General features: G+C 53.5%; 1 protein-coding gene and 1 long non-coding RNA gene across 20 annotated transcripts in view; one reads left to right on the plus strand and one right to left on the minus strand.

The window, feature by feature from the left end:
- The first annotated feature begins 20 nt into the window (after window positions 1-20).
- LOC128626379 (uncharacterized) lies at window positions 21-3,447 on the plus strand. The gene is made up of 3 exons (XR_008390313.1): window positions 21-348; window positions 698-955; window positions 3,153-3,447. It is a non-coding gene; the product is annotated as an uncharacterized LOC128626379 (long non-coding RNA).
- A 2,551-nt stretch (window positions 3,448-5,998) lies between these two features.
- The window catches only part of TCF3 (transcription factor 3), a 37,584-nt gene continuing 22,209 nt past the window's right edge, over window positions 5,999-21,373 (minus strand). For 6 of the 19 annotated variants that reach the window (XM_053658617.1, XM_053658616.1, XM_037138107.2 and 3 more), the window contains 13 exons: window positions 20,243-20,375; window positions 19,231-19,280; window positions 17,942-18,044; window positions 17,689-17,858; window positions 17,463-17,592; window positions 16,882-16,940; window positions 16,677-16,755; window positions 15,802-15,875; window positions 15,246-15,407; window positions 15,040-15,163; window positions 11,703-11,838; window positions 11,304-11,539; window positions 5,999-8,694 (listed from right to left, as the gene is read on the minus strand). In XM_053658617.1, the coding sequence (XP_053514592.1) occupies window positions 8,552-8,694; window positions 11,304-11,539; window positions 11,703-11,838; window positions 15,040-15,163; window positions 15,246-15,407; window positions 15,802-15,875; window positions 16,677-16,755; window positions 16,882-16,940; window positions 17,463-17,592; window positions 17,689-17,858; window positions 17,942-18,044; window positions 19,231-19,280; window positions 20,243-20,375 (1,599 nt within the window). In that variant the 3' untranslated portion in view covers window positions 5,999-8,551. Of the gene's footprint in view, window positions 8,695-9,021; window positions 9,249-11,303; window positions 11,540-11,702; window positions 11,839-15,039; window positions 15,164-15,245; window positions 15,408-15,801; window positions 15,876-16,676; window positions 16,756-16,881; window positions 16,941-17,462; window positions 17,593-17,688; window positions 17,859-17,941; window positions 18,045-19,230; window positions 19,281-20,242; window positions 20,376-21,373 lie in introns of those variants that run through there. The other 13 variants (XM_053658619.1, XM_053658612.1, XM_053658620.1 and 10 more) reach the window with 11 other exon arrangements.

Here is a 21,373-nt window from a genome sequence, read left to right on the forward strand (position 1 = left end):
GCGGGCTTATAAGTACTTGACCTGGGTCTCTAGTTCAGTCTCGTATCAGCTGTCATAGAGGTCCCAGCTGTGCGGCCACCAGTAACTAAGGACAGCCCGCGACATTTAGCTGGTGGCTTCATGTTTTTACTACGTGCCAGAATTTCATTTACAATTAACGAAACTAAGGTCAAGAGAGGAGGAGACTTGCCCAGAGTCGCCCAAGGGGCAGGGTATGATGTGAACCCATTTCTAGGGTAGTGGAGCTGTCACTGACCCTTTCTTAATGGCCTTGGCCAAAGGGCAGAACTTCTCTGAACTTGTTTCTCCTCGTGTTTGTCTGTTGGAATTTTCTGCACGCTTTCTTTGGTAAGTGCTTCCTTCTCCCGGTGGCGGAGGGTGGCCGGCTCTGGACCCCGAGGACACCCGAGTCCCCTGATAGATGATGCGCTGCTCGGACTGGTCCACCCTCTCCTGGCTGACCACCGATCAGGCTCGCTAGGTCCCTGAGTAGGAGGCAGCAGGCTCCGGAGGTAAGTTCCGGACACCGTGGGTGTGCTGCCCAGCCCTGCCTCCTTGGATCTGCCCCCAGAGCCCTCAACCCTCTGCCTGCAGGAGCTGCAGGTTCCCACCTGTCCCTGACCCCTGGCCTCCGGCCCCGGACTGGGAGCCGGCAGAAATATGTAGTAACTGTGATCTGGTTTCTCATTCATTTCAGTTGCTCGAGAATTTTTGAGTCTAGTAGTTTAGTATAAGATAGGACCTGAAAAAGTCTCTGTTCTTGATGGGAACTTAAAAAGTGGAAAAGTAGAGGCCGTTATGTTGATTGTTGAGAGAGAGGAAGAGAGAACTGCCTGAAAAGACTAGCAGACACTGGCCTGGAGGCCTGGGGCTGCAGAACTTGGATTCAGCAGTTCCTGAAGCCTTGCCACCATTGCTGCTTCTGCATAATGTTCCAGCTAGGACAACAACGAGGGTAAGAGAAGTTTTATGGTGCATTGTATAACTTCAGAGGTGGCTGGATCCAGGAGTCTGGCAATATCACTGGGAATCTCTCAGTTCTTTTTCCTGTGTTACCCGCATTCTCTGGCAAACTCTTTCTGGGCAGCATCGCCCGCAAGCTCTGGGTTCATATTCCAGCATCTCCTGCAGGAAGGTGGAACCTCTTTCCCAGTAATTGAAGACAATGTCCCAAGGCTGGTTCTTGTGAGCCTGCTTGGGAAACAGGGCAGAATCAGCTTCTCTCATATGAGGACACAGGCTGAAATGGAAAGAAGAGGATCCCCCAAAGAGAATAACCAGGATGCTGTGACCACAGGAGATGCTGGGTAGCAAGAACTGCTGGCCTCCCTCCTGCCTGCCGAACCTCTGCTGAGAGGCCTCCTGGATTCCCTGTGTGTTCCTGTCTGCCCTTCTGGTGAAAACTGAACTCCTTTTGTTTTTATGGATAAGAAATTCACATAACATAAAGTTATCCATTAAAACATACACTGCAGTGGCATTTAGTGCACTCACCAGGCTGTGTAACCACAACCTCTATCTAGTGCCACAACATTTTCATCCCTCCTAAAATAAGCCCCATCCCCATCAGCAGCCACTCCCCAGCCCCTCCCGGCCCTTGACAGGCATGAATCCACTTCCTGGCTCTGGGGACTTGCCTGTTCTGGACATTCCACACACATGGGATCACCCTGCGGTCTTGTTTACCTGGCTTCTCACTGAGCACCATGTTCTCAGGGCTCATCCACGTCGTAGCAAATGTCAGTGCTTCACTCCTTTTTCAGCTACAGTTGACATTCAACATTATATTAGTTTCAGGTGTTCAGCATAGTAGTTAGACATTTATATAACTTACAAAGTGATCCCCCATAAGTCTGGTACCCACCTGGCACCACACATAGTTATTACAGGTGCTTCACTCCTTTTCACAGCTAAAATTCTAGGGCCTGGATGGACATTGTGTTTGTCCATGAATCTGTGGATAGACTCTTTTAAAATTTCTACAACTTAGCATAATCAATAAAAAAATTTAAAAAAAAGAAATTAAACGTAAAAAAAATTTCTACAACTTTATTGACATCTATTTGGCATAGACAAATGCATATATTTAAACATACAGGTGGGCATTAGGACACATGCGTGTGTCTGAAACCATCACCACTGCTGATGTGATGAATGCCTCCCCTGCCCCCTCCCACCCCAGCCATCACTTGTCTGCTGTCTGCTACTATCAATTACTTTGCATTTTCTAGACTTTTCTAGAAAGGGAACCATACAGTTTGTTCTCTCTGGTATCTGGCCTCTCCCGCAGAGCAGAAGTATTCTGAGAGTCACCCAGTCGTTGCGGCTGTCATCCTTCTGTTGCTGGGTTGTATTCTTCGCTATGTGTGGACCTGTGCGTTCACTCACGCGGTGAAAGACGTGCTGGTTGTTCCCAGGTTTTTCTGTTACAAACAAAGCTGCAGTGGATGGTCATGTCCATATTGCATGTCTTGGTTTCTCTGGGGTGGGTGCCTGGGACTGGAGGGGCTGTCTCATAGGAAAGCATAGGTTTAACTGTTGAAGAAACTGCCAAACTTTAAAAACAAAACATTGATCGGTTGCTTCTCCTACATGCCAATCGGGGACCAAACCTGCAACCCAGACATGTGCCCTGACCAGGAATTGAACCGACGACCTTTCACTTTGCAAGACAATGCCCAACCAACTGAGCTACACCAATCAGAGTGCCAAACTCTTTTTAAAAAATTGATGTATAATTGACATATAACATTCCACTAGTTTCAGGTGTGCTGCCACTGTTTCCTGAAGTAGCTGTACTCATCCACCAGACACCTGAGACTCCTGTGGCATTTGCACGTTCTACTACTTTAAAAAGGACACTCGCTATATCATTTCCATAGCTGCTATAACAGCTGACCACTCGTCAGCTGGCATGAAACAATGGTAGTATATTTAACCTCTCCAAGTTCTGGAACCAGAAGTTCTAGATCAAGGTGGCACAGGGCTGCGCTCCTGCTGGAAGCCCCAGGGAAAGATCCTTCCTGCCTTTGCCAGCTTCTGGGGGGTTCCAGTGTCCTCGGGCTTGTGGCCACATCACTGCAGTCTCTGCCTCCTTTGTTCCACAGCTTCTCTCTTTCCTGTGTCTGTATTTCTGCTCTTTTCTCTTACAGGCACACTGGCATTGACTTGGGCCCACCCAGAGAATGTACAATGACCTCGTCTCAGATCCTGCCCTTGCCTACGTCTGCAAAGCCTCTGTTCTAATGCAGGCAGCCCTCACGTCACCATACTTGCACAGACGTTGGGTATTTTTTCGACAGGGGGTTTCCCTTTTTATTTTTAAACTGAATTATACTGTTCCCACTTATCAAAGTTTAGTAAAGAACTCCCCAAATTATTGAATTATCTTCAATCTTCTTCATTTTTTTTTTTACTTTTATTGAAATTTATTTCATGTCGAATTTACTCCTGGGCCGTTTTTGTTTCTTCAGTTTTCTCTGGGAAATTTTCATTCCTCAAGAATTATATATTCACAGGGCAGACCATTTCATATATATAGTTTTAAAGATTTTATTTATTTATTTTTAGGGGGGTAAGGGAAGGAGAGAGGGAGAGAAATATCAATGTATGGTTGCTTCTCACGCATCCCCTGCTGGGAAATGGTCTGCAACCCATGCATGTGCCCTGACTGGGAATTGAACCACGATGCTTTGGTTTGCAGGCCCGTGTTCAATCCACTGAGCTATACCAGCCAGGGCCCATTTCATATTTTTTTAAAAAAATTATTTTTAGAGAGAAGGGAAGGGAGGTAGAGGTAGAGAAACATTAATGTGTGGTTCCCTCTCACATACCTTTCACTGGGGGCCTAGCTCACAACCCAGGCTTGTGCCCTGACTGGGAATTGAACCAGTGACCCTTTGATTTGCAGGCCAGCATTCAACCTGCTGAGTCACACCAGCCAAGGCTTGTTTTATATTTTAAATCCCAGGGCTCTCACGCACCCCTCGGCCTTAACTAGGTAATCCACAGCGCTCTTCTCCTCTCGGTGATGCTCACATGATGTGCCTTCTTGGCCTCCGGGCAGGCAGAGCAGGGCAGAGGCTTCTCCGGCATCTCAGAAGGGGTACGTGGCCACCAGACCTGGCATCTTTTAGGCCTCGGTGTTGTAATTTTTACAAATTGAAGACCAGACTTCCACCAGCAAAGCGATTACAGCTTGCTTTATTGTGGTGGTCTGGAACTGAACTGCGTATTTCCAAGGCCTACTTCTAAGTCCTTGTTCATAGGTCCCGGGTGCCACCATCACTGGCTGCAGCACAGTATGACCTCTGATGACACCCACTGTGGTGTCCAGTGGGTCTCCCCATCTTAATCTGGTATGTCCTTTCCCTTCCGGGCCCCAGGGTGACAGGACTGCTCCGGGCGGCCAGGCTTAGCAGGTCCTCATCCAGCTGAGGCCATCGTGGCCATCTTCTGAGAGCCAGGAGGGCTGCCCTGAGGCCTGGGTGGAGGTGTGCAACAGGCCCTGGTTGAGCTGGGCCCTGATATTACCACTATCAAGATGGTGACAAACCCATCATTTCGTTTCCCTGTGCCTTGTCCACTGCTCACAGGATTTGTCTGAGCTGTCAAACAGGCTCTCCTTCCAGAAATTCCCACAGAGCCAACTCCTGCTGGGACAGAGGGGGTGCCTCACTTGGTGAGAATTTAGGCACCATTTTTCTCCCTCACCAGAGGACATTTTTCATTGCTTTTAGGGTGAAAGTAAGCAGGGTGGGGAATGAGAAACATGGTTGTGAGAGAGGAACATTGACTGCCTCCCACACCCAGTTTGGTGGCCCCAACTCAGGCATGTGTCCCGACTGGGAATTGAACCTGCAGTCCTGTGCCCTGGACAATGCTCCAACTGAGTCACACTGGCCAAGGCCGAGCACCTTTAAGATGTTATTTTTTAATTTTAAAAGACTTTATATTTTTAAAGAGAGGGGAAGGGAGGGAGGGCACACTGATATATCCATCAGTTGCTTCTCACATGCCCCCAACTGGAGACCTGGCCCGCAACCCAGGCACGTGCCTTGATTGGGAACGAAAAGGCAACCTTCCAGTCCACAGGCTGGCACTCAATCCACTGAGCCACACCAGCAAAGGTTAAGATAGATGTACCTTTAAACACCTCTGTTGAGGTGTAATTCACACACCGTGCTGTTTACCCATTTAATGCGCACAATTCCATGGGGTTCAGTGTACTGCACCATTAATTTTAAAAATTAACGAGCAGCATCTCTGGAAGCAGCTTCTCTGTAGGAGCCAATCCCAGTCCCAGACCAGCAGTAGCCTCTATTTCAAGTGCAGGTGCCCACGTCGCGGGGGGGTTTGGTGCTACGAGTGGCTCTGCTGGCCTAACTGCCCATCCCAGCCAGATCCCTGTGGTGGCTGAATTATGTGCCTCTCCCAAAAAATATGTTCTGTCCTGACCCCTGGTACCAGTGAACAGGACATTACTTGAAAAGAGGATCTTTGCAAATGTCATTAAGGTGAAGTCACTCAGGAGTTGGGTGGCCCTGATGCAGTGACAAGTGTCTTTGCGAGGAGATTTGCACAGACACATGAAATACAGAAAAGCCATAAGAAAACAGAGGCAGGGACCAGCGTGAGGCAGCCACAAGTCCTGGAGCCTGGAGTCCCTGGAGGGAAGTGGACCTGTGATACCTTAACACCTTGACCTTGGACTTCAATCCTCCAGGATGTGAGAGTTAATCCCACTGAGTTTGAGCAGCCCCCACCCACGTGTGGCACTTTGTTAGCACTGCCCCAGAAAACTCGTACCCCTGAAGCCTGGGCATCCCGAGGAGCCCTGCACCCCCAGTACCATCTTCACAGGACACAAGCCCAGGCCACTCAACAAGCTGTTTCCTCGTATTCAGGGAGCCACCTTTTTTGACGCCCCCCCCCACACTCCCACCCCCGCCCCATTGCTAAGAACACAGCCGCTGAGAGACTGGTGGACAGCGGAGCATTGCCGTATGTCACATTTATTGCTACAGTGCTGTTATGTACAGGACAGGTCTCCATATTGACTCCAAAGGGGCTTATTTAAAATTTCCAAAGAATCCAGCCAGCTGTGTGGGCACTTGCATAAAATTATTTTTCTTAAAAAATTAAAAACAAAAACCAAACCACCAGTTATCTTGAGGCACTCGGAGCACAATCTCCCTTAAGTGTGGTTCCCCCCCCCCCCAAGCTACTTCTTCACCTGCTGGGTTAGTTTTGTTATATAAATTACTCTTTTTAAAAAATTGATTTGAGAGAAAGAGGAGGAGGGAGGAAGGAAGAGAAACATCGATTAGTTGTTCCACTTATTTATGCATTCATTGGTTGATTCTTGCATGTGCCCTGGTCAAGGACTGGACAACCTTGGCGTCGAGAGATAACACTCAAATCAACTGAGCTACCCAGCCAGGGCTACATACTTCAAATTATGTATGTAAGACACAGTTCAAAAACCTGCAGGCCTTTGGCAGGACTAGGGTCCTTGGCTCCTGCCTGTCTGGACCAATGGGCAAAATAAGAGAGGAACTCAGGCAGGTTCCCCAAGAGACTCAAGTCCCAACAGACCAAGGGAATCACCAGGCAAGCTGATGACTTCTTGCTGTCCCAATGAGTCTTGGAGGTAAGACCCTAGAAGACCCAGGTGATTATCGGGGCTCAAGGAGTTGGCCCTGGCCCCAAGCCTGGATGTCTTGCCTGGTGCTGGCTTTGTGGGGTGCTTCTGAGCTTCCCACAGAGCACTTTGCTAGTCATTTGCAGGGCAGCGATGAGGAGTCAGGTAGCCCTGGAACTTGGGGAGTGAATTACCGTCCCCAGCATCCCACTGAGATGTTGGTGGGATAAATGCAGCCAGGCTGGGGCTCCTTAAGGCTTCTATGGGTGGGGCAGGGGAATAAAGGTAAGGAAACCAAGACCCCAGCAGGCCTGAGCCTACACCTGGGTGACATATTATAGGGTGACCAACCACTGCAGTTTCCCTGGGAACTGCAGGGGATCCAAAAATGCAGATGATTAGTGCGTAAACCTGGATAGTCCTGGGCAGCCTAAGATGAGCTGGTTCCCCTGGTGACATGTGAGACAAGTGAAACCAAAGGGGACTTGGGGAGGCCTGAGGGTGACCCACCCTCCTGCTTTTGCAGCTAGGCAATAATTTGGGCAAACGCACAACCTGGGGGCTTTTCTGTGCACAGAAATCTGTCCCTTCTCCCTGCTCTGTCCACACCAGGACAGCCACTTGGTGGGGCTGGCAGCTTTCTGTGCTGGCCTTGAGCTACAGCCCTGTTGCCAAAATGCAAAGATAGGCTTGGGTTGGCAAGTCAAAGGAATGAAAGATGGAGAGTCTGGGGACACCCCACAGCATTGTGCTCCCGCAGTGCCATCCTCATGCCCTGGAAACTGGGTCACAATAAAAGCCCCCATTTTGGAGAGTTCTGTGGGCTCCAGGGAGAGCAGCTTTTGGGGTCCCAGGGAGAGATGTGGGGACCTTCAGGTTGCTGGGAAGTGCCCAGGGGACCAGAGTGACTTCTGGAGGACCCCGGCATGGTCACCTGGGAGGGCTGTACCTTGGTTGAGCCTCTGCCCCACCTGAGAGACTAGAATGTCTGTTGGAGGGAGAGAAGATGGGGTGGGAAAGCCCATCCGCCAATTCACCCTGAAGCAAGGAAACAAACCCCAACATCTCCAAAACCAAATGAGACCCACCCAACCCTGTTCTCCCCATGTCCCACAGCTGGGCTCCTGGTGCAGGGGTGGGGGGCCTCGGGTTTACAGTGGGGTCTTTTTAATACAACGTTTAATCTGTTTGATCGTGAAATGCAATGCTCAGTTCTAGAAACAGCAGCAGAAATAGCAAGAGACATGAAACTTTTATACAAAAACGTTTGTTGCTTACAAAACATATGCAAAAAAAGCTTTAAAAAAAAGGCATCCTCCTTGCTAATTTTCTTCTACATTAAAAAAAAAAATCTCGTAACTAGCATTTTTATTTTCCTTAAAAAAAATATCAGGCATAGGCACAATTTGCTGGTGGCTTTTGAAGAACAAGCCAGTTTTTCACAGCGTCTCTCTCCAGCGAGTGATATGTTTTAACTTTTCCATGTTTTATACTTAAGGCATTTTTTTCTTTTCTGACAAAGTGTATTGTGTACTTTGTTTGCTTTCCAGTTTTTACCAAAAAGGAAAAATAAAGAGAGAAAGAAAGAAAGCTTCTTTTGGCCAGGGCTCGAGTAGCAAGGCCAAGATGCAGTTTCAGGATCCATCAGGCAAGTCCCAGGGCACAGCAGTGGCCGAGGCCTGGGGGGTGGATACAGCAGGGTCCCTGGGAGGCTCCTAGACCCCGTTGTCACCTCCAGGGCTCCCATCACTCGAATGCTCCTTAGGTTGCTGTTGGCTCAACACCAACCACGGGGGTGTGTGAGGAGGCGTGGACTGGCCGGCCCACACTGCGGATGGACCTGATACCTTGTGTGACCATTCCAGGTTAGACTGAGGTCGGTCAGCTTATCTCATGGTGGCGTACCTCTCACATATGACCAGCAGGGTTGTGGGCCTCGCTCAGGCCTGGGTGCGTGGCTGAAAGCACCATCTGGGGGTCTCCGACCACACCTGACACCTTCTCCTCTTCTCGTCGCTTCAAGCAGGCTGCTTTGGGGTTCAGGTTACGTTCTGGTGGTAGAGGGAGAGCACTGTGGGAGACGGTCCCCAGAGAGGGAGAACGTGAGGTGGCAGGGTGTGGGGAGTGTGGCAGAGCGCCAGAGGAAGGCAAGGGTCCCAACATGTGTTGCTGCCTGCATTTCTTAACTTGTCCTCCCATTCCCTGAGGAGGCTGTGCAGGGTTGGGGATTGGAAAGAACAGGTTGGGTGACCTGGGGGATGTCTGAGTCTGAGACACAGACAGAGCCCAGGAGCTAGTGCACATCCATTTCCAGTGAAGCACCATCGGCATGCAGTCAGGAAGGGGATAGAGTGGGGACTCCTGGCCTGGGTGCCTACCTCGCACCTGCTGCTCCAGGCCCAGGATGACCTGCACGGCCTGCTGCAGGATGAGCAGTTTGGTCTGCGCCTTGTCCGACTTGAGGTGCATCTGGCACATGCGCCCCAGCTCCCGGAAGGCCTCGTTAATGTCCCGCACACGCACCCGCTCCCGCGCGTTATTGGCCATACGCCTCTCCCGGTCCCTCAGGTCTTTCTCCTCCAGGGACAGCACCTCCTCCGTACTGCTGGGTCACAGCACCAGGGCCTCTGTTAGTTATGTGCAGGGGGTGGGGAGCCCCCCGAGCAATGGGCAGGTGGTTGGGCGGGGCCAGGGTTGTGGGGAGGACCTCTGATGGCTGTGTGTGAGCGTGGATGCTGTAGCACAGGGGCCGGTCCGTGGCTTGCGTGTGTGGGTGGGCACCATGGCATGAGTGCATGTGCCTAGTGTGCGCATGCTCAGGGCCATGACAATGTGCTCCCGGACCAGAAACCACAGACAGCGTGCCTGTGGTTCATTCTAGGCAAGGCTCTGTCATGTCCCTGGGTCAAGGCCCAACTGTCACTAGGACGTTTCATAGAAATGGAGATGGGCCTTGATTTCCATCTATCCCTTGTCCATCCCACATGCCCCAGGACTGGCCAGGAAGGGAGGGGAGGCCTGGTGCTCCTCACGGGGTGACGACCTTCCCCATTCAGAGCAGTCACCTGCTGGGCGAGGGAGAGCTGGGCTTGCTTGGGTTGGTCAGCCAGGGTGGAGAGGGGCTGAGGAGACTGGCTCAGCAGCCAAAGGCCTGGGGAGATCCCTGGGGCCGAGGAATGGTCCAGAACACTCAGTCTATCCCACAGACAACCAGCTCATACTCTCCAAGACACCCACACTGGACTCTGGCTGCCCAACAGCTGGGCCTGGAGCGTACACTGTGAGTCCTGCCCAGAGGCTCCACCCTGGGGCTGGGAGTTAGCTCCCTGGGCCTGGGGCTTCTGCTTTTAGGACCACGGTGGCAGCTCCAATTTATGGAGCACTGTGTGTGGTGGGTGCTGCGTTGAGCCCATTTTCCCACACAAGAATCTGGAACTGGGGCCCAGACACCTGCCTGCCTGGCCCATACCCAGCCCAGTCCCAGTAGCTGCATGGCCGTGTGGCTTTGGATAAGTGACCTCACTCTGTTTCTTTCTTGGTAGGATAGAGGCTAACTGAAATCAGGACACCTGCCACTCAGTTGTGGAGATAAAATAAAAATGAGTGAAGACCTGGCATACAGCATGTGCCTGAGACACAGGAACCTGGACCCCTGGTGTCCTGTCCTGCTCCTGTGCTGGGGGGGCTGTTGCCCTCACCCTGCCTGCTGGCCCCGGAGCCCAGGACAAGCGCGCAGACCAAACTGACAGCCAGGCCCGGAGGCTGGTGCTCCTCAGTCCCCTTTCTTCCCTCGAGTCTCCACTAGGGGCTTTGCGGAGGAAAGGGCCTGAGGTTGCCACCAGCCATCCAGTGCTCGGGCAGCAAGTGCGAGGTAAGGAGGGGCTGCCGGTGGAAGCAGAGACGGACAGGCTGGGTGGGGGAAGAGCGCAAGAGTCAGAGAGCAGAGAGGCGGACGCGGGGACACGGCATGATGCCCACACCAAGTGCAGATGCGGAAACCTGAGAGCTGAGGGGGACAGTGCAGGGTGGGCCAGAGCCCCAGCTCCAGTACAAGCGACAGTGCTGCAGGAGAAAAAGGGTTAATGGGTGTGCAGGATGGGGAGGAGTTAAGGAAGCAGCTGATCTGGGGGAGAAGGGAGTCACCTGGGGGAGGCTTTCAGATTCTCACCCAACCCTGGGGAAGGGAGGTGAACCCCGTTGCAGATGGGGGTTAATGGAGTCCCCATAAGGTGTCTGCTCAGAGTGACAGTGACAGCCTCTGGGCCCCAAGAGACACAGGCACCTGCTGGCCAGGCTCTGGGCTTCCTGAGATGGAAGGGGTGGGCAGGGGTCCCTAGGGCCCAGGATAGCGTTTGGAGCCCAAGTGCCCGGGTCTGTAGGGCTAAGGGTCTAGAGTCTCATCCTCCCATTCCAGAGGGGACAATGGGGTCAGGCAGAGGGCAGTTGGTACAAGATGGGAGGACCATCACTGTGGGAGGAAGGGGAGCCACTTTGGGGGAGACAATGACTGGGGAGAGGATGGTCACTGTAAGGCACAGTCACTGCAGGGAGATGGTCATTGTGAGAGGAGACCAGTCACTGCAGGGGAGGCGGGCTCCAGGAAGGGGGAGGAGAGAGCGGGGGGCAGAGGCAATGGGAGAGGAGCGGCGCCCCCACTGACCTCGCACCTGCTGCTCCAGGTTCAGGATGACCGACACGGCCTGGTGCAGGATGAGCAGTTTGGTCTGGGGCTTCTCACTGTTGAGGTGCAGCTGGCACATGCGCCCCAGCTCCTTAAAGGCCTCATTGATGTCTCGGACCCGCAGTCGCTCCCGAGCGTTATTGGCCACCCGGCGCTCCTTCTCCCGCTCAGCCTTCTGCTCTGGGGGGAGAAGGTCGTCCTCGTCCTCGTCCGGGCTATGGGGGTGGGGGGGGCCGGGGGGCCAGAGGGAGACAGTGAGGCGGGGAACAGGCGCAGGGCCCGCCGGATGCCTCGCGGTGTGAGCGCCACTGGTGTGAGCACTGTGTGCGTGTGCTTGTGTCCTGACGGGTGGGGCAGGGGCTGAGAAGGGGCTGGCACCTGGTCCGGATCCGGGGGGCCTTTAGCTCCTTCTTCTCCTCCTCGGAGTTGTCGGCTACCGACACATTCTCCTCATCCTCTTTCTCCTCCCGCTTGATCTCGCCGGTGCCTGAGGTGGTGGCCCTGTGACCGAGTCCTGAAACAGGCTGGGGGTTAGGGTATAGCCACCTCCAAGGCCACTGGACAAATCCCCTTTGATCTTCTTGTGAGGTGTACAAGCTCTCCTGGAATAGCCAGGCCTTTATTTGCAGAGAGAGAGAGAGAGACAGAGACAGAGAGACTCTGTGTGTGTGTGTGTGGTGGGGGGGGGGACCTACCTTACACACAGGCACATAATTATAGACAAAGATCTGCAATGGGAAAGGTCTGCAGGTGCAACCTTTAGAAGGAAGTGCAGGGAAATTTCAATGCTGCACAGGGCCAGGGAACTATTTTATAAAATACTAAAGAACTGTTCTCCAAGGAAATTGATAAACGTGACTGTATTGTAACTGAAAATTCCTGATCACTAGGATACCAAAAAAGGTAAGATATGCCACAAGATATAAGGTACTCGTCACGTATAAACCAACAAAGGCTGGGTCTCCACAATATGTAAAGGACTCCTACAAATCAATAAGAAAAGGACGGATGGCTCAATAGGAAAACAGGCAAAGCATGGAGCAGGCATTCCGAGGCATGGAAACAGGCACGGCTCTATGGAAATATGCATCGTTAGGCCAACGTGAAATCCCAGATGAGGACTACTGAGCTACACGTCACACCCAGAAAGTCAGCTGAAGAGAGTGACCTGACAATTCTAAGTACTGCTTGTGACATAGCATGGTGGCGTGACCACTCTGGGCAACAGCTGGGTGTTGTCTGGAATAGGTGGACAGACACATGTGTACCCAGAAATTCCACAATTTGGAGCCACACCTGAAAACTTCTTGTACACATGCTCCAGGCAACATGTTCCAGAAAACACCTGAGGGAAGCAAAGTGGAAAGCGACTTAGTGTCCTAGACAGGCCCTGGGCCTGTTCTCAGCCACCTGTAAGGTGGCAGACCTGACAACCAACATGAGCAAGCAAACAGATGCAGAAGAACACTGGCAGGACATTGATGTTTGAAAAGTCCAGAAACTACATAAACAAAATACGTGGTTTCCAGGGAAACAGTTACACTGAATTCAACTACACTGAAGGCAAAAATGGCAAAGTGCCAACAACGGAGACAGCCCAGGGTTCCTCAGTGAATAAACTGAAAGGAGGGAGGGGAGGGGACCGGAGGCAGAGACCCTGCAGATACAAGCCTAGGGTCCCTCCCTGGCACCGCAGAATGAGGAGTGGCATCCCCAGCCCCACGCACTCAATGCCAGGAGCAACCCTGGTCACGAGAACCACAGATGTTCCCAGATACTGCCCGACGCCCTCTGGGTGAGACTCTGGGTGTGGAGTGACAGAATTAAGAAACACGAAAGCAGTGACTTCCTTCTAAAAGCCAGCTGGCTTTTGGGGGTGGGAGTGGGGTAGGATGGGAAGGGTCCCCAGGCAAGGATGAGAGTCTGGTTTAATTTGGATTGCATGGTGGATTCCCAGGGTGCTTGGTAAATTAAGCAGCCTTGTCATGTACCAACATCACATTATTGTCACCTGATGCGGTATATTTTTCAAGGTTGATGTAAAGGTGGGTAGGTGGAGACCAGGCTCAAGCACTGCCTGGAGGGGAGTCCCTGGTCCCTCTCTGGGCCTGAGTCTCCCTTGCTGTACGTAGCAGGGTTGGCATAACTGATCTGGGGACTGGCTGTGATGAGACCTGATCCCTGGTGTGTGCTTGTGAGCCCTGCCACAAGACCACCCACCAAGCGGACAGCTGTCCTGCTCACCAATGGCCTCCCCTTGCTGGCCTCAACACCTTCAAACATGTCACCTCAGTCTTTAAAGAAACCACTCCTGCTTCCTGGACAGTAACGTCCCAGCATTCCACTGGTGTTGCCGCTGCCCAGGTCATCCTGACCCCTAGTCAGTGTAGAGCCTGGGTCCTCACTTTAGCATCTGACACAGTCCATCCTCCTTCACCTCCCACAGCTGCCTGTCCCAATCTGGCCTGACACTCAGGCCTGGACACTGTTCTGTCCGTGCACTGCCTATGGCCCCACCTAGCCTCTTTTGCCTCTGAATGCCACCAAGTACGATGACACTCAGGCCCCATCCTGAACTCCATGCCCAAATCTCATCATCACTTCGACAGCAGGTGCTACGGGCTCTGCCTTCAGAATATCCCAAACCCACCCACTATGCCTTGGCCAGGCCCCAGCATCTGCCCCCACAATCCCTCCAGGACCAGAGAGTACTGTCTGCCCTGGTCCCTGGTTCCCACTGTCATCCCTATACAGCAGCAGCCATCAAAGGGCACCAGTAAGCAGCCAGGTCAGGTCCTACCTTTGCCTTTCCCTTTCCCTAGCTTGTCCTCCCCAAAGCTACTAGATGGTATCTGGTCCTGGTACTGTCCCTCCTCTGCCCATAATTCTCTTTCCGCAGGGTAAAAGCCCAACAATTCTGTGTGGCCTACAAACCTTACATGACTTTCCCCTACCTGCCCTCACCTTCTCCCCTCACTCATTCTGCTCCAGGCCTGGTCCTGTCCAAGGACCTTTGCATGGGGTCTCCCCTCCTAGTTTTGCTCCTCCCTGGCTCTGCTCCCATGTTACAACCCTTTAATCCCAACTATCTTTAAAACTACCATACCTCCCTCTGCATACCCTCCCCTCCCTACTTTCTCACACCTGTCTCCTCCCCATTCCCCACAGTGGGAGGGTGGCGCTTTCTCTGTTGGATTCCATGTTTTATTCCCTGGAGCCTGGAGAGCCGCTAGGCACATACTTGGCACTACTACACACTTCTGGGCGACTTCAGTTCACTAAACTGTCGGATGACTGAATAAAACACAGGAGCCCTGATGGCTGTAGCATCACCACACCAGAGCCAAGACTGGAGGCTGCTGGCTCTACCTTGCTTCCAGAAAGAGATGACCAGTGACTTTGCCAGCCTCTCTAAGACTCTAGGTGCCTGTGATAGTAACCACACCTGCTTGGCTGCCATCCATGCTCAAAGGGCTTCCCCAGTTCCCACTGTGCCTCAGTTTCCTCAACTGGAACAGAGAGGGATCTGTCCCAAGCCCCATCCTATTAGTGAGTGAACAGTCCACCCTGGCTGTTCCACTGTGTCACAAGCCCTGTCGTTCCTGTTTTCCAGAGGAAGAAGTGGTGCCCAGTGACCGAGCCCCAGAGGAGGAGCCAAAGCACAGGTGGCTTGGAGGTGCTGGCCAGTCTGCCCAGGCACGTTACTGGCACTTACCACTGTAGGAGTCAGGAGGCCGAGAGAGGTCAGGGAGGGTGTTGGGCTGGCTGGGGAGGACCACATGGTTGTGCATGAGGCTGCCATTGCCGGGGAGGCTGTCCTCCGAGTGGCTGCCTCCAACCTAGGGACCAGGAGTGGAAGAGTCAAAGCTGGCAGGGCTCCCACTGCCCACCCTCCTGGCCCCTCTCTTGCTCAGAACTCACCAAGCTGGTGTGCCGCCCGCCCAGTGGCATGACAGGGCCGGCAAAACCCGAAGCCAGTGTTCCGTGGTTAGGCAGTATCCCATGCATGTCGCCTGAGGTACCCACGGCGTGGCTGCGGAGCACGTGGATGGCCTCGTCCAGGTGGTCTTCCATCTTGTTCTGCTGTAGGGGTGGGGGGAGGGGTGAGAGTGGACTGGCTGCTAGGACCCCCGCCTAGTCCTATGTGACCTGGCCTGAAAAATGTGCCTGCACTGGCTATGGAGACAAGGCTGGACCTTATTCCCAACAAATTAATAATGAAGTTTACTCTTGTCAAAGGGGTATCTGTGCCCTAAAGAAAATCCTGCTGGTCACATGAGATCTAATGACTCTCTTATGGGACTCATTTTCAAAGTCACATGAAATGTAGCCACAGCAGAAATGCTGAGCCACCCCCATTGGCTGCCTTTTGTGCCCTGAGAACCAGCGTCTCGTCTCCATGCCTTTCCACACGTACGCCATGTCTGTCTACAAGCACCTCCACCCTTTTCCCTCACCAGCCACATAGGAAGCTCACCAGATTGTGGAGACCCCCGTCATAACTAGGGGATAAGGCACCGGGGGCTCCTGCTCGGGGCCACTGTGATGTCCCTGGAAAGGGTAGGAGACACATGAATGGAGAACTTAAAGGTGTTGGTGCAGCCTGATCCAGAGAGGGAGGAGGGAGGATGGAATCTGGAAGGCAGGGTTGAGGAAGCTGAGTGGTCTGATACCCAAGCTGGCCACACGGGGGCGCCCGCATCCACAGAGCTGTTGTAGGGCTGTGAGTCCAACTAAGTCCAGGCAGATTCACTTCTCCCAAGCTTGTTTCCTCCATGCACAATCAACCACCCCCTTTTCCCACAGGGAAGATTGCTGGCTCAGAGGCACACAGTAGGTGCCCTTAAAGCTAGTTCCTTCTAGTCCTGCTCCACTACGCAGGTCTTCTAAAACTCTGCTTTCACTACTCCTTGCAGGGAACAGAGAAGGGAGGAATAGGAGGACCTGGCCCCTTTGGCACAGCAAGGACAGCGTATACACTGTGCCTAACTATCTGCTGCAAGGACGAACACCAGTATGTGCACGTTCTGGAGTCCGGGTGAGAGCCTCAGGTCCACTGCTCTGATTCAGGCATCTCCACCCTGGCTCGGTTGAATCTCTCGTGTCCCTCACACTCACCAGCACAGACCTGCTGGGTCCCGCCTCCTAGTCTTCACTGTGCTGTGTGGCCTAAGAGTCCTGGCTTTAAGACCTCCTCCCAGAAGCCTTGCTGGATGCCCACAGGAACATAAACTTCAAGGCCCCTGGTCTGTGCAATTCCCCAACCCATGATGTAGCCTGATTCCTTCCCACCCACCTGCCCCAGACTGGAGGCAGCAGACACAGCCCCCCTACCCAGCACCCAGTACAGACCTGTCAGACCCTGTGGGGAGCCCACAGGGGTGGAAGGGCTAGATGAGAAGTTATTGCTTGAGTGATCTGGAGAGTAGATCTGAAATGGGGGTGAGGAGAGACAGGGCCACCAGGCAAGCCGGTCAGGGGCTGGTCTCTCGAAGTCGCTGGCCCAGCCACCCTGCTACACCCACCCATCCCACCTCACCCCCCCCTTGAGCCTTACCGAGGCCAGTGCCTTCCCAAGGGCGTCCCCAGAACTGCCAGCTGTAGTCCCTCGAGAGCCTGTGGGTGTACAGAGGTGAGACCCAACCTCAAGTATTAGGCACCCCCACTACTCTACTTGAGCTTGGCTTGGATGCCACAGCTCACGGGGAGCTTCCTTCTATACTTAGCTCCTGGGCATGGATACACAAGCTCAGGTCTGGGCAAACCCCATTTTTGGTCTGATTTCTGCCTGGTATCTTGCCATCTGCCCCTATGGAGGCTCTGGAGGCAGACTGTGGTCCCTGAAGCAAGAGATCCCCTCTCTGAGTCAGTTTTCCCAGAGGTGAAGTGGGGAAATTCACTCCGCAAAAAGTCATCTTTCTTTCTTTCTTTTTTGTGACACTTAAAATTAATGTATCACTAAAAAAACACAGCAGCAACAATAGCACAAAAGGCAACATGGGGTTAAATGGAAAGTGTTTCGAGGTGATAAGCCATTTTCAAACATCAGAAACTCGGAGGAGGAGCCTAGCTGATCCCAGGAGAGGGAGGATGTTGTTAATAACAAGGGACCATGAGAGTGGGGTGAGGGGGCCATACCCATGAGGCTGTCGGCCCCACTAACAGGGGGCGTGTGGCTGGCAATACTGCCATAGGCAGCTGTGGGGGCCGAGAAAGTGGACACAGCCGGGAGCCCACCATTCACCTCCACGCTGTGCAGTTGGTAGCCCTGTGGTGGGATGGGGTCAGATGTCAGATGGGGTCAAAGGGGATCAGACAGGGTGCTACCCAAATGCACGCCCCCACTCCATCCCGAGGGGCCTACCATGCGCTCGTGCTGGTGCAGGCCACCAAACCCACTGCCACTACCACTGCCCACAGAGCTGCCGCCACCCGGCGGGAGGGGCAGTGGGGACGAGCCCCCACCCAGCATAGGCCCAAAGCCCGCCTGGCCTGCAGGGCTCCAGAGCTCGGCCGAGGAGTGCAGGCTGCCATCTGTAGAGAGGAGGGGACAGTGAGGTAGATGGGCAGAGGGACCTGGGCCCTGTCCTAGCTGTCTCGGGTGAGTTCCCACGTACCTGCCATGTAGAAGGGGGCTGGGTAGGTGCTGCTGGGGGTCTTGGCAGATGGGTAGGGGGTAGCATCCCTGCCGTAGTCATCACCTGAGCTGGGTGGGTACACCTGTGGGCAGGTAGGTGCGCATGGACAAGAAGGGCAGGACTAACCTATCCCCACCCTCAGCTCACCCCTTCCCCAGTCCTACCCTCCACTTGGACAGGAGTCTGGCCCACCAGCCCATTTTTCCAGAGCTGGACTTCTTGCAGAGAATTCCTTTTCCCTGTTTAATCCATTAAACTCCTTTTGATCCATTAAAGCCCAGCCCTTCCTCCTTCCTTGTTCCCCCAATGCTGGAACTTTCCTTGGCCTCAGCCTTGATCATACAAGACCTAGGGGCCTTAGAGACAGGGCCCTGGACTAACATACCACCCAGGGTGTCCCAGAGCAGGGAGATAGCAAAAGTCTTCTAGGATCAGTGCCAACTCTGAGCAGTGAGCACTGCCTGAAACTAAGGCGGGGCTCAGGACAAAGTGCTGGGATCAACTGATAACGTCTGCCCAAGCCCTGGAGTACAGGAAGGCACGCAGAGTGCTGGCATGGTGAGGAGGGCCCAAGGGTCTCCCACGTCTAGGAATTAAGGTGGGGATTTAGGTGCAAAAAATGCGGGAGTCAATGACATCAGGAAAACCGCCTGAGCCCGACTGTACCTCCTGGCTGTGCAATGTCAACCTCTGACACTAACCTTGTGCCCGTGGCCTGAGTTTACCTGTAGGGGCTCTGTCTGACCTCTAGGCCCAAGGGGTCCTGGAAGCCAGCGCAGAGCCAACCCAGGGAAACAGGCAACATGCCTTTTCTTCCCATGGTTAAAGCGTGAATGGCCCAGCACCATCTGCTGGGCTTAGTACCTGCCAAGCTCCAGGAAGAGGGCAGGGACACAGGCAGGCTTGAACCTGGGTGGACAGAGTGGGGGGGCGGGACCTCCAAACTGGCCCATAGGGTGTCCACACCTGCTCCACCTGCAGGACCCCATCCACACCCTTTCTATGCACCACAGGACATGACCTCCTAAAGCAGGAGGACTGAGACTAGACCCTAGGAAGAACTTTCCAAACTCCCTGAGAGGTGGTCTCTGGTCAGAATTCAGGCCTTGGGGCATAAGTCCAGATGACTGGCCAGTGTAGCTGCGGGGGTCTTGGCCCAGGACCTATGTGCCCACACTCAGCAGGCCATACGTTCCCAGCTACAGCTGCACACACAGGCCAGGCTCCCCCCCAACGCTGCGTGGCTTCTGATCCACCCCACCACTCACCGAGGACGGAAGACCTGGTGGCACTTTCCGGACTTTCTTGGGCTGCGCGTCTGTTCAGAGTGAAAGGAATGAGCCACCCCTGTCCAGCCTGGCTCCTGCCCCATCCAGCCAGGGTTGCACAGGAATCCTTTAAGGCCCAGGGGTATGTCTATCCCCAGGGGTGTCAGAAGACAGCCACCCCTACACATCACAGAAGAGACCCTTGAGCTTCCCTTTTAATGGAATTACTTAAACAAGGGCTTGGGCCCGCACGCAGAGGTCTGACAACATGCAAGAACCACATGGGGAGCGAGGGGGCGGTTCTGTGGCAGGGAGCCCGGGAAGCAGGGAGGAAATGGGGACTTCAGCCATAGCCCTGCTCCAAAGCCCTCCACTCCGCCCCTACCCCAACCCCCACAGCTGATTCTCTTTATTCACAGATCCCAGATTTGCAAATCTGCCAAAGTCAGTTCCTCCAAATCACACACACAGTGTGTTAGGGAAACCTGGGCAGCTACCATGCATGTGCCCACCGAGGGGGCCCAGGTGGTGTTCTGCCTTCCAATTCCAGCTCAGACTACAAATCAGGGTCCCTTTCTGTCTATTGAGAACCTTGATTTTAATGCTTTTTGTGGTGATTTTGCTGCTTAAAACACTCCCCATGGGTGTGTGGTGCTATGGTGCTGGCTACCATCCCCTGGGCGCAAAAACTACTGGGATGTGAAAAGTATGTATTAGACCAGCCACATTCAAGCCCAAGTTACAGTACCATGGGCAAGTTTATGTGAAATAAGGTGTCTTCAGAGAGAAAGACACTTGACACAAAGTTAGGTATTGATCTGTTTTGAATAGAGGCTGGCAGGAACCTACCCTTGCACTCCCCCAGAAGATCAGTGTTCATGGTGACTTCATAGGACAGAACCTCTACAAATAACAAGAATCCACTGTTTCCTTCTAGGCTCACTACTCATCCCTTTATCCATCTGATCTCCCAGTCTGTCCAGGGCCTGAGAGGCACAGTGGACTCACTCACCCAGGCCGCTGTCTGCAGCTCTCCGCCGAGCATGGCTGGGGTAGGAAGAGTAATACTGAGATCCGCTCTTGACGCCTGAGGGGGACAGTGGCCCAGGGCTGCTGAGGGCCAGCTCGCTGGGCAGGAAGCCAGCCTAGGGAGGGGAGGGGAGGGGAGGGGAGAGGAGGGGAAGTCATCATCAGGGGCTGGGCTGCTATCCAGCACCCAGCCTGGCCATCCGAGAGGTGACAGTGACCCCTGCCTGAGACACTTCTCACCTGACAAGGGTCATGCAGCGACTGTATGCTGCAGTATTACTCTTAAGAAAAACAGTTGTCATCAAGTCTGACAAAACCCCCCGTTCTGGGATGCAGAACATACAAATGTGTGTGTGTCTGTCTAGGAGTCAGCCAAATCTGCTTGTTTTAGTTTGTACATTTTTTCTTACAGTAGATGGTTTACTTCTTCATAATAAATTTGAAATGGGCTTTATTCCCTTGGGAGCATGAGTGACTGGGGTTCAAGGCTCCACGCAAGTGGATGCTCTATGCCTGATCTTTCCCATCTGTAAAACAGGCGTGCTGGCTCAGGTGGAGTCCTGGGGACCAATGGGGGCCTTATGAGCTCTGTCCTTGGCACAGGGCCTGGTGCCCAGTTGGTGATCTGCTGCCACTCTGGCTCCTTTGATGTGCTCACAGGTGATCACCTGTGTCACCTTGCCACCTGGGACAAGACCAGCTGCAGCCTGAGATTCAGTAGGCACAGCACAGAACAGGAATGAAACCCTTGGCTATGGCAGGGAGGATCCCCAAACGGTGACCAGGACAAGAGGCCACATGTGCCAACTGTGGCCAGTCAGTGTTGTCAGCCTTACAGCTGGGGCGAGTGTAAAGGTTTGCCTGGGGGCCTGTGGGGCGAACTCTCTGAGAAGAGCGAGGGGCAGGGGACCAGGGCTGCTGGGACAGCCTCAATTTCTCTATATGCTGGTGTCTCTCTGAGCACCTCCAGCTGTATACAGTGGTCCCCGGGTTGGGGGGCCATGAGGCTGTGGCTTTCTCTGCCTTCCCCTGTCCCATCCACTCCTGGCCAGCAAAACCTGCCCCTGGACCCCATGCTATTTTAGCTGCTGCTGGAAGAATGACCAAGACTTGG

Source organism: Artibeus jamaicensis, unplaced genomic scaffold, assembly GCF_021234435.1.
Source record: "Artibeus jamaicensis isolate MK-2021 breed Jamaican fruit bat unplaced genomic scaffold, CSHL_Jam_final scaffold_537, whole genome shotgun sequence".
Classification (NCBI taxonomy): domain Eukaryota; kingdom Metazoa; phylum Chordata; class Mammalia; order Chiroptera; family Phyllostomidae; genus Artibeus; species Artibeus jamaicensis.